Genomic DNA, 14974 nt, shown 5'->3' on the forward strand with positions numbered 1-14974 from the left:
TTTACATACCCAATACTTTTTGGTTTAGACAGGTAAGAAACATATGGAGAAAATTAAGGTTAATCCTAGTCCTGTCATAAAAGAAAACAATTGCCCTTCATAGGGACAATAATGACCTATTCTGGGACATAGCTGTTAACAATGTTGTGAAGAATTAACCGCCTGATAACATCTCTATGTCTACCATTCCTGAAGAGGGCACTGCAAATTTGCCAGTGTCTCAGAAAACAGTAAAGTTTAGAGCACTACAAAACACAAAATTCAAGGTAAATAAGGTAATGGATGCTTAGCAATAAAGTTAACATTGTCCACAGCTGTGTGTTTTAGAAACATGTTACTTCAAAAGGTATGCAGGCTTTGATGAAAATTGGAAAGATATGAATAATGCAGTAAGCAGGCAGCAAAGAAGTGCAGCAAGGCACTTGAAGCAGAGGCATGCTGCAGGATAGCAGCTAAAGAGATGTTTTCATAGAGATGTATGGAATTTAAGGCCAGAAGGGACCATAAGGGTCATTTAATTTGACCTCTTGTATAATACAGGTCAAAGAACTCATCTTCAACAGGAGGTATATAGAGTATCCCTTCTACTCCTGATTATTCTGTAGCCAGGTGGTGAGGGCACTCAAAAGGGAGCTGACAGAAGTGGGTTTTAATCCCCACAGGCTGAGGAGAGCCAGGAAAACAGATCTTCTACTCCCAGGGTGAGTGTTCAAATCCTTAAGGCAGTGGGTGTCAACCTCTTTGGCAGGCATGGCAGAAAATAAGCACCCCACCCTTCCTGAGTGCCACTCTGATCCCTTTCATCTACCCAATCTGCTGCTCTGCTTTCTACTCCCTGCCCTGTGCTCCTTACCTGATCTGCTGCACTTCTTTTTGCTCCTTGCTCTATCTGCCCCTGTGCTGCCTGCCACTCCCCAGTCTGCCATGTGCCACTCACACAGGCTGCCCATGCCACTTGTGGTACCCATGCTGCAGATTGGTCACTTCCATGCTATGGTATTACGGAGAAGACGACTAGCATGGGTCATTTAGGCATCTGTTTTCCAAAGCAGGAGTAGATCTTATGGACTGCAAGTGAACCAAGCTATCTAATGTACAGATACTTAAGATCCTGATAGGGGCTGCAGTTCAAACAAACATGTATGCTTAGCATTTCCTATGGGCTTTCTGGATTGCACTTCAGAAATGCCAAAATCTCCCGACTATAAGGAACCTCAGTGTCTAGCCCTGGCCCCATTGGATCACTTCCTGGAGCAAGGTAGCTAGGTTCTAGGCATTCCAATGCCAGCAGTAGAAACCTACATAACCAAACTAGATTTGGGTCTCACCTACTGTAAAAGAGCTGAGTTTAAAGATATACTTTATAGTTGCTTTCAAGTAAGCTTCCTAAACACCTGAGTTCTCTTAAATTAAATGAAGCAGAGTCTCAAGTTGTGACCATGATTCTAAATGACCAGATGCATCTGATTCCAAGGTGAGTCTCCTCTTAACCCCATTTAACATGGAGAAAAAAGCCCCTTGTCTTGGAATTGAGTACAAGGTTGGGGGGGGGGATGGGGGCAGGCATCTGCTGCAGCCATAGCCCTGGCTCTGGCCCTCGCTCCTACCCCGACCCCGCTGCTATAGAGCTGGGCTGGGACTGTGTTCTGTGCTCCAGGCTGGAGCCCACCAGTGTTGGAGCAAGGGTAGGTGGTGGGGGGAGAGGCGGGAGGACAGAGGCTGCAGGGGGTGAAAGGGCGAGGCTGCTTGGGGGAAGGCGAGGTGCAAAGGTTGGAGGGCGCAGGCACAAGGGACGATAACAATTTCCCATTTGTAGTGTCACTGAAGAAAGTTACGAATGATTGAATTTTAAATTAAAAGTCACCTTTGTCTTATCTCTGTGGTACTTTTTAGTTGCTATACTGGGTCATATAAAAGCATTGTACTAACTTGAGCAGTCCTGCCCGATGAAACACATAGAGCTCCTGGTCAAGTGTAGAGTTTCTGAAAGGAACAACTCGGACAAAATTCTGGATTAGCAGAAATTCTGGCACAAGATGAGGCACAGTGATGATGCAAAAATCTTTGTCCTGGAAAGATTTATAAAGAATACAAGTAATTAGTGATTTTAACAGCTGTGAAAAAAGGTTTCCACTTAGGCTTAAGACTGACTTCTGTATATGTAGAGCCACATTTAAAATTTATCTGTATTGCTGGAACCACATAAAATTACCCATATTGCTCTCACTTGGTGTACAGTGCCTGTTCTTCAAGTCATGGCTGAGCCACATATAGAACTTTATAAGCTATTACAAACTTGATAACAGAAGAGAGACTTTCAGTTCAAGCTTATCATCCAGGCCTCTAAAACACCACTCTTCCCTTAGTGAGGACAGGCTCTTACATTTTATCCTGCTCTATCAACATAACACTTCCTCACTTTGTTTCATATCATCCAAATGGAAAGGATGCTGTGCAGTCGTTTAGGGATAGGTTGGGGCATTGCTGAAAGGCAGGCAGAAGTAAGGGTGTGAGGGGGAACTGGTGTATATATCACTTTTTACATCCTGGTTGTTAGAGGTTTAAGTTTGCTTTGCTTTACTTTAATTCTTGGCTTTCAGAAAAGTAAAGTATAGGACCATGATACATGGCACTTCTGGTTAGTACTACTTGGAATCAATAGCATTTTGGACCAATGAATTTCCCTAGATTTTTCTAGAAGAAGGGGTGGCAGGGAGAGAAATATGCAAGGCTTCCTGAAATGCATTCTCTGCCACTCAGCTGTCAGCTCTGCCTTCCTTCTGGGTCTCCATAACTCCTACTAGGACTGAGGATACTAGTGAGGCTGGATGGAGGTAACTGATGAATTGTGGGGAGCACATCTACCAGCTGGAGACAACATATGGGAGTAGAAGGGAGCATACAACTCTGCACTCTACTCCCAGGTATTCTTCTGCAGTGCAGGAGGACTGCAGCAGTGTAAATTATAACTACAAAGTTATGAATGATTTCCAATGGATATGAACATTCCAAATAGAGGAAAACAGCCTGACACAATAGTTTTAACAGGAATGAACTGATTCATTTATCTCAACTGGTGCTCAGTTTTCCCTTTTTCCAGTAACACAACAGAAATTCAGTGCACATAAACCACTTTCAAATGGCTGAAACTGGTTTAAGATAAACGTAGTTGTATGTAGTACCAGACTTAATTGATTTAGGCCAAACTAGCTTATGGAACTTCTGTCACAGACCCCTTCCTGGTTCAAGTTAAATCACAGTCCCCCAGCATCCCAGGATGCTTTGCAGCCCTTGGCTGTGCTGTGCTGTCTGCTCCAGCAGAGCAAGGTTGGCCCTGCCTCTCCAGTCCCTAGCTGGGGCACTACTACCGCTCAAGCTGGCTGAGAAACGTGTGGGAGTGGGAAACCCAGCCCCAGACCACAGCCAGGGTCTGCCTAATGGGGGTGGAGCAGCCCCTCCCAGGATTTTCCCCCACTTGCTGCTGGAGCTCAAGTGGTTGGGGTGCAAAAGCCTGGCAGGGGTTGCCCTCCCCTAGGCAAACTCTGGCCGGGGTCTGGGGCCAAGGAGGGCCTCCCTGCCTCAGTATGCAAGTCCCATGCTGGGGTGTGGCCATGCCCCCCACACTCTGCCGAAGCAGGGAGGGGGCAGGGGCCTGGCAGGGGCTCCCTCCCCTCGTAGGCAAGCCGGGGTCCTGTGCAGCTGGGGATTGGGGGGGTTAAACCTCCCTGCCCCCTCAGCCTGCCAGTTTTCACTAACCCACAAAAACTGAATTGATTCAACCTCTGGCTTTTTGAATGTCTGTACTTAGTTACAAAGTCTACCCAGCCCCTTCCGTGAAATGCTACTTTTCAAAATAATTTCACTTTGCATGTGGATTTTAGAGCATTTTGAAAATTAAAATTAACAGATAAATAGGAGCACTCGCATATTGGGAGCACCTGGTTCACAGAACCCCAAATCTGTATCACTTGCTCCTTCCTCACCCTAATGTGGCACTGCAGTATATTAGTGAGTAGAGTCACTACAGTTAAGATTGCACTAGGATTTCCATCTTAACAGGGGTGGAGAAGCACAACATAAATGCAGCCTCCAGGTTAGATTAGCCTTTTAAAATGTTTATTGTAGTATGAGTATTGCTTGATTTTTCTAAGGCACTTTGTCAAGAGAAAAATATAATGAGTTTCCCCAAGACTGTTTTAAAAGGCTGTGTGTCTGGAATTTTAGTGCCTGACACTTTCTTCAGACCATGTGTTACAAGAAACTACAGAACTTTGTTTGATGAAATGGATAGGTGTGACCCAGTGATTTGCATAGGGCAGGAGGAATTATTGTTGGAAGCTGCAATCCATCTATTATGTTTATTTTTCATAGTAAACAAGTTACTGGCTTAACTGGAGACAATTTTCTGGTATCATATTAATGCATATTACCTTTAATGCTGATCTTTAGATTAGGTCTCCCTGCATTCTTGAGGTTAGGAACATACTGATATTTATAGGAACTACAGGTTGTTTCTCTTTGATTCCCCTCAAAGCTGGTCTGCTCTTAAAGCAAGATGGCTTCTCGACCAGGCAAAACTTCTAGAAAAAGAGCCCCTGCAGAATGCAGGCAAAAAGCATCTGACATGCACTATATACACTTTCAAGAACCTGCCAAGGGTAGAACAAACTTTTTCTTCAGCAGCACTGCTCATGTTTAACAGCCACAGCACAGTACCATGTGACACCCACCAATTAAAGACTAAGGACTGACTACAGCACTCTGGCTTACAGAGCTTCAAGCCTGCTGTGCATGCATAATTTTTCTAGTTTGTCAACTTGGCTCAAATCCATTGTAGATCCAACTTTTACTATGAGCAACTTTTTACATATTGCTTCTCAAAAAGGATAGTAGCACCAGACACCAGCTGAGATTAATTCCCAGAGGGTGACACCAGTTTGGGGTATACTGCAGCTACAGCTTTAGTTCTAGGGGCATATAGAAAAGTAAGAGGAACTGAAAAATATTGATATGATTTTTTTTCCAGGAAGGCTGTATCTTGAGAATGTCTTGCTCAAACAGTACCAGATTTGGATAACTAGCCCTACACTTGATCCTCGTGAGCCATGGCACTTTGCAACACATAGGAAGCATGTGGATTTCATAGCATTAAGAAGTATCAACCGTCAAATGATAAGTAGGTTTTCAACACTATTCGTAAAACCTCTCAGAAATATCCTCCCTGCAACCCCCTACCAAGTTGCACTGGGAATGGCTCTGTATCTACAACTGATTTTATTTTTTATCATACCATTTTCACTAGCTTTCAATGAAAAATAAAACAAAACAAAAACTTGTTTCACTTAAAGATTTTGCTTATACATACTGGGAAAAGGTTGAAAATGAAATGTAAGAAATCCATTGACCTGCAACCAAGAACAAACATTGTTACATAAACAAACAAGGTCATATCTAAGAACTACTGCATATTTCAAAAGCTTCATCATTCCCTATTCATCTAGGCACTTGTTCGTACTTACTAAGAAGACATTCCTTCTAGTATGGTATCAATCAATTGCAGAAGTGTATGCTCTACTTCAGTTGTCAGGTTCTAAAGCTTAAAGCAGCACTAAACAACAGTAAACTCCAAGATTTTAGGTTGTAAAAGAACAAAAATGAAAAAAACAAACACCCCTCTTCATTAGGAGGAAGATCGGAGGAAAAATAAAATAAAATCAGATGTTGCTAACTGAAAAGTACCATTTAGGAAACTTTCAGAAATGTTGCCAGAATTGCATTTATTTAGAATAAGCCCAATTACTGAGATTACAAACCTCAGTTGCTGCTATGGATAAAGTTTTTTTTCCATGATGCACCAAAAGAACTATAGTTTCATTGCTATATATCCAATAGACCCTATCAAAATAACAGGAACATCAATAATCTGAATACTGTTCCTGAACATTTCTCCTCTTTTTATTTTTACCTACTCTTTTTGAATAATTCCCTTGTACTTTTTATGGGAGCAGTGAAACACAATGTTCAAGTTTAACAGGACAATACAGACCTAATAATTTTATTCTCTTTTCCTTATGTGCAAGAATATGACAGTTCTATAACCATGAACCAAAATAATGCAGACATTTTATGCAATATTCTCTCAAAACAAACATCTATTTTAAACATGACCAGTACAGACAACTGTTTAAGAATTTTTATAAAGGTTGGAATCAACAATAAAGCAAACATCATTCCTATATTTTCAGTACCAATAAAAATGGAAAGAATCATAAGTTTTAGTGGAGGCATTAGTAACTGTCAGGATAAATAGAAAAAATGACACAACAGCAAACAGTGGGGCTTGGATAATGGGCAGCAACTGTTGTACAGTAAACCTGTAACAGTATAATTTCCTGTTCTCCAGTGCCCAGTATTTTCTTGGCAACAGGGAGCTCAAGAACGGAGACAGAACCAGAGGAACTTAAAGAGTTATTTGGTCCCAAAGTACCAAATAATTTAATTACAAGTGGGTTGGTGGGTTAGCTCATTCATGTTTTTCTTCCAGGGTACTAAGAGCCCACATTCTGCTTCTAGATTTGGAGACATGGAACATCTGAAGACTCTAACGGATAGTACAAAATCTTCACTATCAAATTCCCCTTAAGGCTTAAGAGATAACACCTCTGTAACTGTTACCTTTCAGCAAATTACCACTCTTGGATCTATGCACCTTCAGGCAGGGTCAGCAGGAACTCATTTAGGATAAAATTCTCAGATACCAATCCCAGTCAAGGCTATCTCCTGCCATCCCCTCGCATACCTATGTTATTACCACTGCCATGATGGTCAGTTTCTTTCACAGCAGAAAGTAAACACATACTTAAGTGAACAAAAAATATATACATCTATAAAGATATACACACATATACATATTTAGTAAACATACACACACACAACTATTTAAATTTCAAGATTTAACTCTGGAGATGAGAATATGTAAGTATAATCTTACAATAAAAGTTTTTTAAAAGATAAAGAATGACTCCAAAGATATCCATCTTGCAGTCTAAATTGTTCCAGAGATGTCTCTAAAAAAAATTAGAGGAGACTGCAATCTGCAGTGTATAGTGATAAGCAAGGTGAACATGCTTTGAACAACAACAACAACAATGCATGGAGGGGAAAATGTCAAAGGGAAGAATACAAAGGTGAAGAAACAAAATAAAGATACATCCCCTAACAAAACAAAACTGCAAGAGGGCAGAGATGTGGACATTCTTAGCTCTGAAATCAGCTTCACCCATAAAGAAGAAAATCCTAACAGTGCTGTAGCAGAATAACTATTTTGGTATAGCTATTCCAGAGTAACTGATCTGCATGGATATGCCATTTAAAAAAAAAAGTAATTTTACTTTAGAGCAGTGGGGTTGCAGTGGGGTCTGCCCTTTTTGGCAACCATAACACAAATTAAGCATCATACCCTTTCCAAATGCCACTGCCATCCCGTTCCCCTGCTTTATTTGTTGCTCTGCTTTCTGTTCTCTGCGCTGAGCTCCTTGATGATCTGCTGCTTTGCTTTCTGCTCCTTGCCTTATGTTACTCTGTTTTTTGCTCCATGCCCTATCTGCCTCTGTGCTGTCTGTCCCCTCCCTCATCTGCTATATAAAAAGGCCACCTCTGTCCTTAATTCCTCTATTTTATTTTTTATTTCAGAACAGAATGCCTGTGAAGGCGGTTAGTCCAGAACAGCTGCAGCAGGATAACTGTGCTATCAATTTCTTCTTTCGGACAAGCCCAAGCTGTGATTTCTTAATATTGAATCTAAGCAAGATTTCTTGGTAAATCCATATAGGGAAGATAATGTGGCTAATATATACAAAGAATATTACATAGCTATTCTGCTTGGGAATACAATAGATACTTGCAGATACAGCAAATCTCTTTTCAAATATGTTTAAACATCAATATTCTTGCTCTTCAAGGTAAGTGGCTATAGAATGCATCTTGTGGGACACTGCTTAGCTCTGTCCATACAGGCTCCCTGACTCAGGGGCCATGACACTGGCATTTCTGGTTTACGTATAATTTGGTAGCCTATTAGTACTTTTGAAACAAAGCTACCTTATGGGACACCAAAAGTACCTCATAGTTCTCAGAACAAATAGGATTGCCACCCTACCCAGATAATATACTTTCACCTTCTGTGCTTCAAAAGGAATAAGATTTAGTTGCTCAAAGTTATATGGGCCTCCTGTACCTATTTAGGTGGAAATCAATAGAAATTAGGCACCTAAACACCTTTGTGGATCAGGACCCAAATGCCCTGAGAGCCTAACTTCTCTGGATGGGCTTCTCATTCCAAACAAGATGCATCATTGGTTAGTGCAGTTGGTACTGGAGGAAATTTTGAAATCTATTCCTAATTACAGTCTGTTCCTGGACTGTCTAGAAGTCACTGAAGCTCAGATAATGTCAGTTGCCCAGGGCCTACAGAGGCTGTCTCATTGAAATGTGCTGCAGGTACTTCAAACTTAGCAATCTGTAACTTCACTTCTATTGGTTCTTACTGCCTCTGGCAAATTCTTTGTCAGATCCACTATGAAAGAGAACTTGTTCTGGAGAAAATGCATCTAGGAAAGTTTCTGTATACTATAATCTTCTCTGGAGAATAAAGTGTTTGGATACTTTACCGTAAGCCTCAAGGATCATCCACATTAGGAAATGTACTGGCATAACGATCATGGTATAGTTATTCCTTGATAGTTATATCAGTACAAGTCCCTGTGTGTATGCTCTTATTATTCTGTCCACCTAGCAAGTTAAACTGATATTATAATGAGATAATTATACTAGTAAATTATCCTCTATAGATAAGCTCCAGTGAATAAAGTACTGTAATAAGCAATTGATCTTTGAAGTCTTCTCAGGGTGTTTTTTTGAGCAGCAAATCATCAGGATCAGGAGCCTCATTTGAAGGAAAGAGGAAAATTCTGTGCTTAAAATATGGCTTATGGTCAGGGGAATAAGTTTAGAACTACATACTCCCCACAATGCACAATGGAATGGCCATGAAATTAGTGTGAGGTCCTGCTAAGGATCTATGGGAGAATACTGCTTATATGTAGTTGAACATTTTATTATTAGTTCCCTGCTCAGTTTCATTCATCACTAAGAAACCTCGTTCATTTTTGGTTCATTGTTATCCCTGACCCTTGTGTCACATGCTCTATTTTCCTCCTCATTTCTCTGACTTCAAGAGTCTCCTGTACTTCTCTCCCTACAGCAAATCTCAATTTCCATTTGCTTTTTCCATATGTGTGCGCTTTATTTCCACTCCTTATCTACATTTACCCACTAATATGATCAGCGATCAAATAATTTTGGCAGAGATAGATAGTCACGGGACAATAAGGCTGACACTCCAATCAGATTAACAGAGGGGACTTATTCCTCTGGCCTACACTATCAAACTGCCTGTAGACCCACGTAAACATCAACGGCATGACCAGTTTACATTTAGAAGAGGCCTATCTACAGTCACCACAGAAAATTTAGATTTTTTTTAAATAAAAATTTAGATTTGAGAAGATTTCAACAGGATCATAGGAAAGTAGAACTGGAAGGGACCTCACAAGGTCATCTAGTCCAGGCTGTGCTCACGTCAGGATCATTCCTGACTAAACTGGCCCAGTCAAGTGTCTGTCCAACCTATTCTTGAAAACTTCCAAAGAGGGAGATTCCACAGTTTCTCTAGGTAGCCTGTTCCATTGCTTGACCCCATTCACAGTCAGAAAGTTCCTTCTAATCTCCAACCTAAACTTCCCCTGCTGAAGCTTGAGGCCATGCCTCCTAGTCCTGTCCCCTATGGTCACAAAGAAAGTATATCAATTTCTGTAAGAATGGTGATAAATACTTTCTCCTTATGTCATTATATAAAGAACATTCTAAAGCATAATGGATAGTGTCTTCCAGCCGGGCAACATCTTTTCGCCTTTGGAATGGAAAGTCTACATCCAGCCAAAACAGCTACAGGCATCTGTTTGGTCCTGAGTCTAGTCAAGGAGGATCACCATTTATTGTTGAGATCCAGCTGTAAATACCTTTCTCCCCACCCAGTCTAATTTCCAGAGAGTATATAAAGGGGCAATACAGGTAGCCCTGGCCACTGCAAAATCATTCTGGTTACAAAGAAAAGACCGTCTCCATCCTTTCTATAACTGCTTGTCAGATATTTGAAGACATCAAATCCTCCCACAGTAATCTGTTCTCCAGACTAAGTAACACCAGAGCTTTCAGCCTCTCATTGTAAGTTTTGCTTCCAAGACCCTTTATCATTTTTGTTGCTCTGTGCTGGACTCTTGACAAACTTGCCACATCCTTCTTGAAGTCTGGGGCCCCAAACTGGACTCAGTATTCCAAGTGGGGCCTCACAAGCGTCTCTCAATGTGCAAGTGACACTGTTAATCCAACTGAGTATGCTGTTGGCTTTTTTTTTTTTTCAACAGAGCATGCTGTTGGCTCATATTCAAATTACGATCTACTATAACCCCCAGGTCCTTCTCTACAGTACTGCAGCCTGGGCAGTCATTCCCTAGTCATTATTTGTGCATGATGTTATTCTGTCCTAAATGCAGAACTTGTCCTTGTTTAATCTCAACAGAATGATTGAGGCCCGTTTCTCCAGTCTTTCTAGGTCAATCACGATCCTAGCCCTACCCTTTAGAGAATCTGCAACTCCACCCAACTTGGTGTCATCCACAAATTTGCTAAGCATGCACTCAATCCTATTGTCTAAGTCATTAATGAAGATATTAAACAGTAACAAAGGACAGACCCCTGGGGAACCCCACTTGATACCTTCTACCAACTAACATTGAGCTATTGATAATTACTCATTGACTATGATGATTCAACCAGTTATGTATCCATTGCACACTACTTCCATTTAGACCACAGGGTCCCAAACCTTTTCTTATTGCGTACCCTTTTCCAGATTTACCAGCTGCCCGTGTGCCCCTACCAGCATACCTTTTATATTTTAACACCTTAAATACCAATTATTATTATAATGAAAATTCAATCCGCCAATACACAATTTCTCCACATACCCCCCAGAGATGTCTTGTATACCTCCAGGGGTATGCATACTACAGTTTGAGAACCCCTGCTCTAGACTGTATTTCCTTAGCCTGTTAATGAGATTGCCTTAAGAGACAAAGTCAAAAGCCAAAGTATATCAATCCATTACTCTCCCCAATCCGCAGACCCTGTCATCTTATCACAGAAGGAAATCTATTTGGTCTGGAATGACTTGCTCTTGATGAATCCATACTGGCTGTTCCTTGTCACCTTGTTCTTCCCTAGATGCTTCAAAAAAGATTCCTGGAAGACCTGCTCCATGATCTTTCCAGGTATGGAGGTCAGACTGACAGATCTGTAATTCCCCAGATCCTCCTCCTTATGCTTCATGAAGATGGATGTCATATTTGCCTTGTTCCAGGCATGTGGGACTTGACCTGGAGGATAGCTAATGACTACATGGAGGATCCTGATTGGAGTTCTCAAAGAGGATAGCTACTGGCCCTAAAATTAATATCAGGTAATTCCTTCAGCATCCTAGCATGCATCCTATCTGGCCCTACTGACTTGAAAACATCTTCTTGAAATAATTCCTAATCTGTTCTACTCCTCTATGCTGTTTGTCCTTCCTTATGTTGGTTGCCAATTGCACTCATCATCTGATTGTTGCTCCTATTTGTGAAGACTGAACTGGAAAAGGGATTCAGTACTTCAGCCTTAAATACTTCGGGTCATGGTGGCAATACAAAACCATTCTTCAAGCTGGATCTGTAGTCTATATGTTTGATACCTTTGATCTAAATAAAAAAGGACATTCATTCTCCTACTTTAAAATAAATGGTCACTGCACCATCCCAATAGGTAATATGTGGTCTCAGCACTGGTGAAACCGCAGCTGGAGTACCACATCCAGTTCTGGGTGCTACACTTTAACAAGGACATGGACAAGCTTGATAAAGTCCAAAGAAGAGCCAACCATATGATCAGGGTCTTACACAGCAAGCCATATGAGGAAAAACTGAACAATCTGGGACTCTTCAGCCTGAAGAAAAGAAGGCTGAGAGAGGACCTGGTAGCAGCTTACTGCTACACTAGGGGAGTACATCAAGGGCTTGGTGAGCAATTGTTCACCAGGGCACACAGTGGGAAAATGAGGAGTAATGGCCACTAACTCCTGGAAGACTGATTCATGCTCAACATTAGGAAAAACTTCACAATCAGGGTGTCCAGATTGTGGAATAAGCTGCCACCAGAGGTGATGCAATCACCTACCCTGGAAATCATCAAGAGGAGACTAGACAGTCACCTTGCTGGTGTCACTTGACCCCCAGCTTTCTTTCCTGCTTGGTGCAGGGGGCTGGACCAGATGATCTTCCAAGGTCCCTTCTGGCCTTACAATCCATGAATCTATGTTGTATTGCTGTTGCTAGTTGCTATTCTCATAAAAAATTTGAAATACATTCTGTGCTTGAGATGTATCCCTATGTAAATGATGACAAAGTCCTGGGCACACAGTCTTCTATTTTGGGTGGTGTTACTGTATCCAGACACAATTTAGAATTTAATTTTTCTATATGAAATTCAAAGAGTCTGAGATCCTGGATAGGCCTGTGCCCTTCTCTCTTTCTGAATACTGAGAAGTATTTACACATAAGAACATAAGGGATGCCATAATGGATCAGACCAGAGTTCCATCTAGCTCAGAATCCTGTATCTCACAGAGACTGAGTGGGTGCTAAGGAAATGAGTAATTAAACAGGGTCCATCCAGACTGATCTATTCTCACCCTTCTTCCTTTACAGCTTCCAGGATTTAGTGGCCCAGGAAGTCCAAATTTGGAACTTGCACCTGTTGTGTTCTTTAGTATCCACTGATGGACCTATCCTATGTAAATCTGTCTAAATCTCTTTTGAAACTGATTAAATTGTCAGTTTCTGCATCTTATGGCAATGAATTCCAGAAATTACAATTTCAGACCTTTCCTCTTTCACCTGGTAGCCGGGGGCTTAATAACATTTCCACTCAGAATAATCATTTCTAACATGGCTTTTTCTAATACAGGGATATATTGGTACATTTCCAAAGAGCTGTGAGAAATACAAAGGAATTTCTTTGAAGCAAATTTGCATCCCTCCTGTACAGCACTAAGGCCTGTAAAGTCTAAGGTAATCAGGTGCTACCTTTCAAGGTTAAAGACACATCCAACCAGGATAGCCCTCTGGGGTAGATACTACTAAGTTGACAGAATACTTGAAAACCCTGGAAAATAAGAATGGAAGCAGGAATATCTATTGTCAGGGCAGTAAAAAAAGCCCAACTCCCCACTTTCTATTTAACTAGCAACAGTGACAAAAACCTAACATCTGGTACTCTTCATGTTAATCCATGGTTTTCCCAAGAAGTGCAGCTGCTGTTAAACACTGCAGCCTGGTAAACACTATATTGCTCAGGGCATACCATCAGAGAGAACCTTTGGACAATTTCAGGTAGAAGGTAAAAGATTTTTAAAAAATATGAGTGAATGCATACAAGAGGTTAGGTGGAAACTAATTCAAGCTTAACTTTAGTAGAACCTGTCATACCTAATACCTAATAGAGTGTTACAGTAAGTTGTTACTGAAAACTGGAAACCAAATTCCTATATATCTGTACATACCTTGCTTCATGCTTCTCATCAATACAAAACAGCTGAATGCAGAAGGCAGATACAGCTCCTCTGTACACAGGATGAAAGGCATCTTCCTCATCAGTCTCCAGGGTAGGTATCCCAGTGGTTTTAAAATCTGTGCCTGTGACATCACCTAAGGGCAATTCAGCATTGGAAACAATGTTTGTTCCATCCTTCTGTAGCAAGAAGACCCAAATAAAATCAGATTTCACTTTTTGTTGAATGAGATTTGTTGCATCATTCTTGTTACATCATTCTATACAGAAAAGAAGGGCTTTTGACAAAGAAAGAAGTTTAAGCAGGGCAGGGGGAATGCAAATTTATAAAACAGTTAATGCCTGTTGTAAGAGGTTTTAAGCACTTTTAAAAGAAACAAATATATTCAGAAACTAATAGTTCTCATTAGAATGCCTATATGAGGCAATAATACATATTCAGATTTAGAAATATTTTAATGTAAAGATTTTGTTCTTAGCCATATTAAAAAGACAAGTAGAAATCTGTATTGCTATATTTAAACGGTAGAACAATGAAGAGAATATCTGAAGAAAAACAGCACAGCTTTGATACTATACTGAAGAAAAGAATAAAAGAACTATAAATGTTTACAATTCCATGGGACAAATTCTCTGCTAACACACACCCCATCCAAATCAGGGCATGAATCAAATTTGGCATACTATTTGTACAAGTTCCATTTTACTAACAGAAATACAATTTTTTTTATCTAAGAGTATTTGTACTATATTCACTGCCACTTCAGGAAAAGAAGTAACTAAGAAAAATTCTCCTTTCAGGCCTCCATCAGGGAGTTAAACTTTAGTTTCACTATTTATAATTTGTATCATCATCATGCCTAGAAGTCCTAGTCATGGACCAGAAGGACAAAACTATATTAAATGCTATGGAACAAAAGAGAGACAAAACTCCTGCCCCAGTGGTACTTTCCCTGAGTTCCAATGCAAATCCAATGGTCTGGTGCAGGGGCAGCCAACTCATTTGGCCCTGTACGTTGGATCTGGGATGCAGAACTTCTTGCTAACTGGATGACCCACCTCTGGTGGTGACTTGTCAGTGTAGATGCTGGAGCCACTGCAATGACGTGGCTCCAGAACCCAGGGATTAATACCACTGTTGCTTGCTGTGACAGGAGACCGTCTCAAGGCCACTTACAATATCGGCATGCCCAGTTGCCTAGGGCAGTCCCCCCACCTGACTCTCCTGCCACACCTTTGATGTAATTGAATT

The 14974-nt window shown here is 40.9% G+C and overlaps 1 protein-coding gene across 2 annotated transcripts in view; it reads right to left on the minus strand.

The window, feature by feature from the left end:
* The window catches only part of CFAP61 (cilia and flagella associated protein 61), a 252631-nt gene that overhangs the window by 187279 nt on the left and 50378 nt on the right, over positions 1–14974 (minus strand). For both annotated transcript variants that reach the window (XM_019516128.1, XM_019516127.1), the window contains exons 11-13: positions 13715–13902; positions 5366–5405; positions 1930–2069 (exon numbers count right to left, since the gene is read on the minus strand). In XM_019516128.1, the coding sequence (XP_019371673.1) occupies positions 1930–2069; positions 5366–5405; positions 13715–13902 (368 nt within the window). The remainder of the gene's footprint in view (positions 1–1929; positions 2070–5365; positions 5406–13714; positions 13903–14974) is intronic.

The sequence above is a fragment of the Gavialis gangeticus genome, unplaced genomic scaffold, assembly GCF_001723915.1.
Source record: "Gavialis gangeticus isolate Ggan-Ray unplaced genomic scaffold, GavGan_comp1, whole genome shotgun sequence".
NCBI lineage: Eukaryota > Metazoa > Chordata > Crocodylia > Gavialidae > Gavialis > Gavialis gangeticus.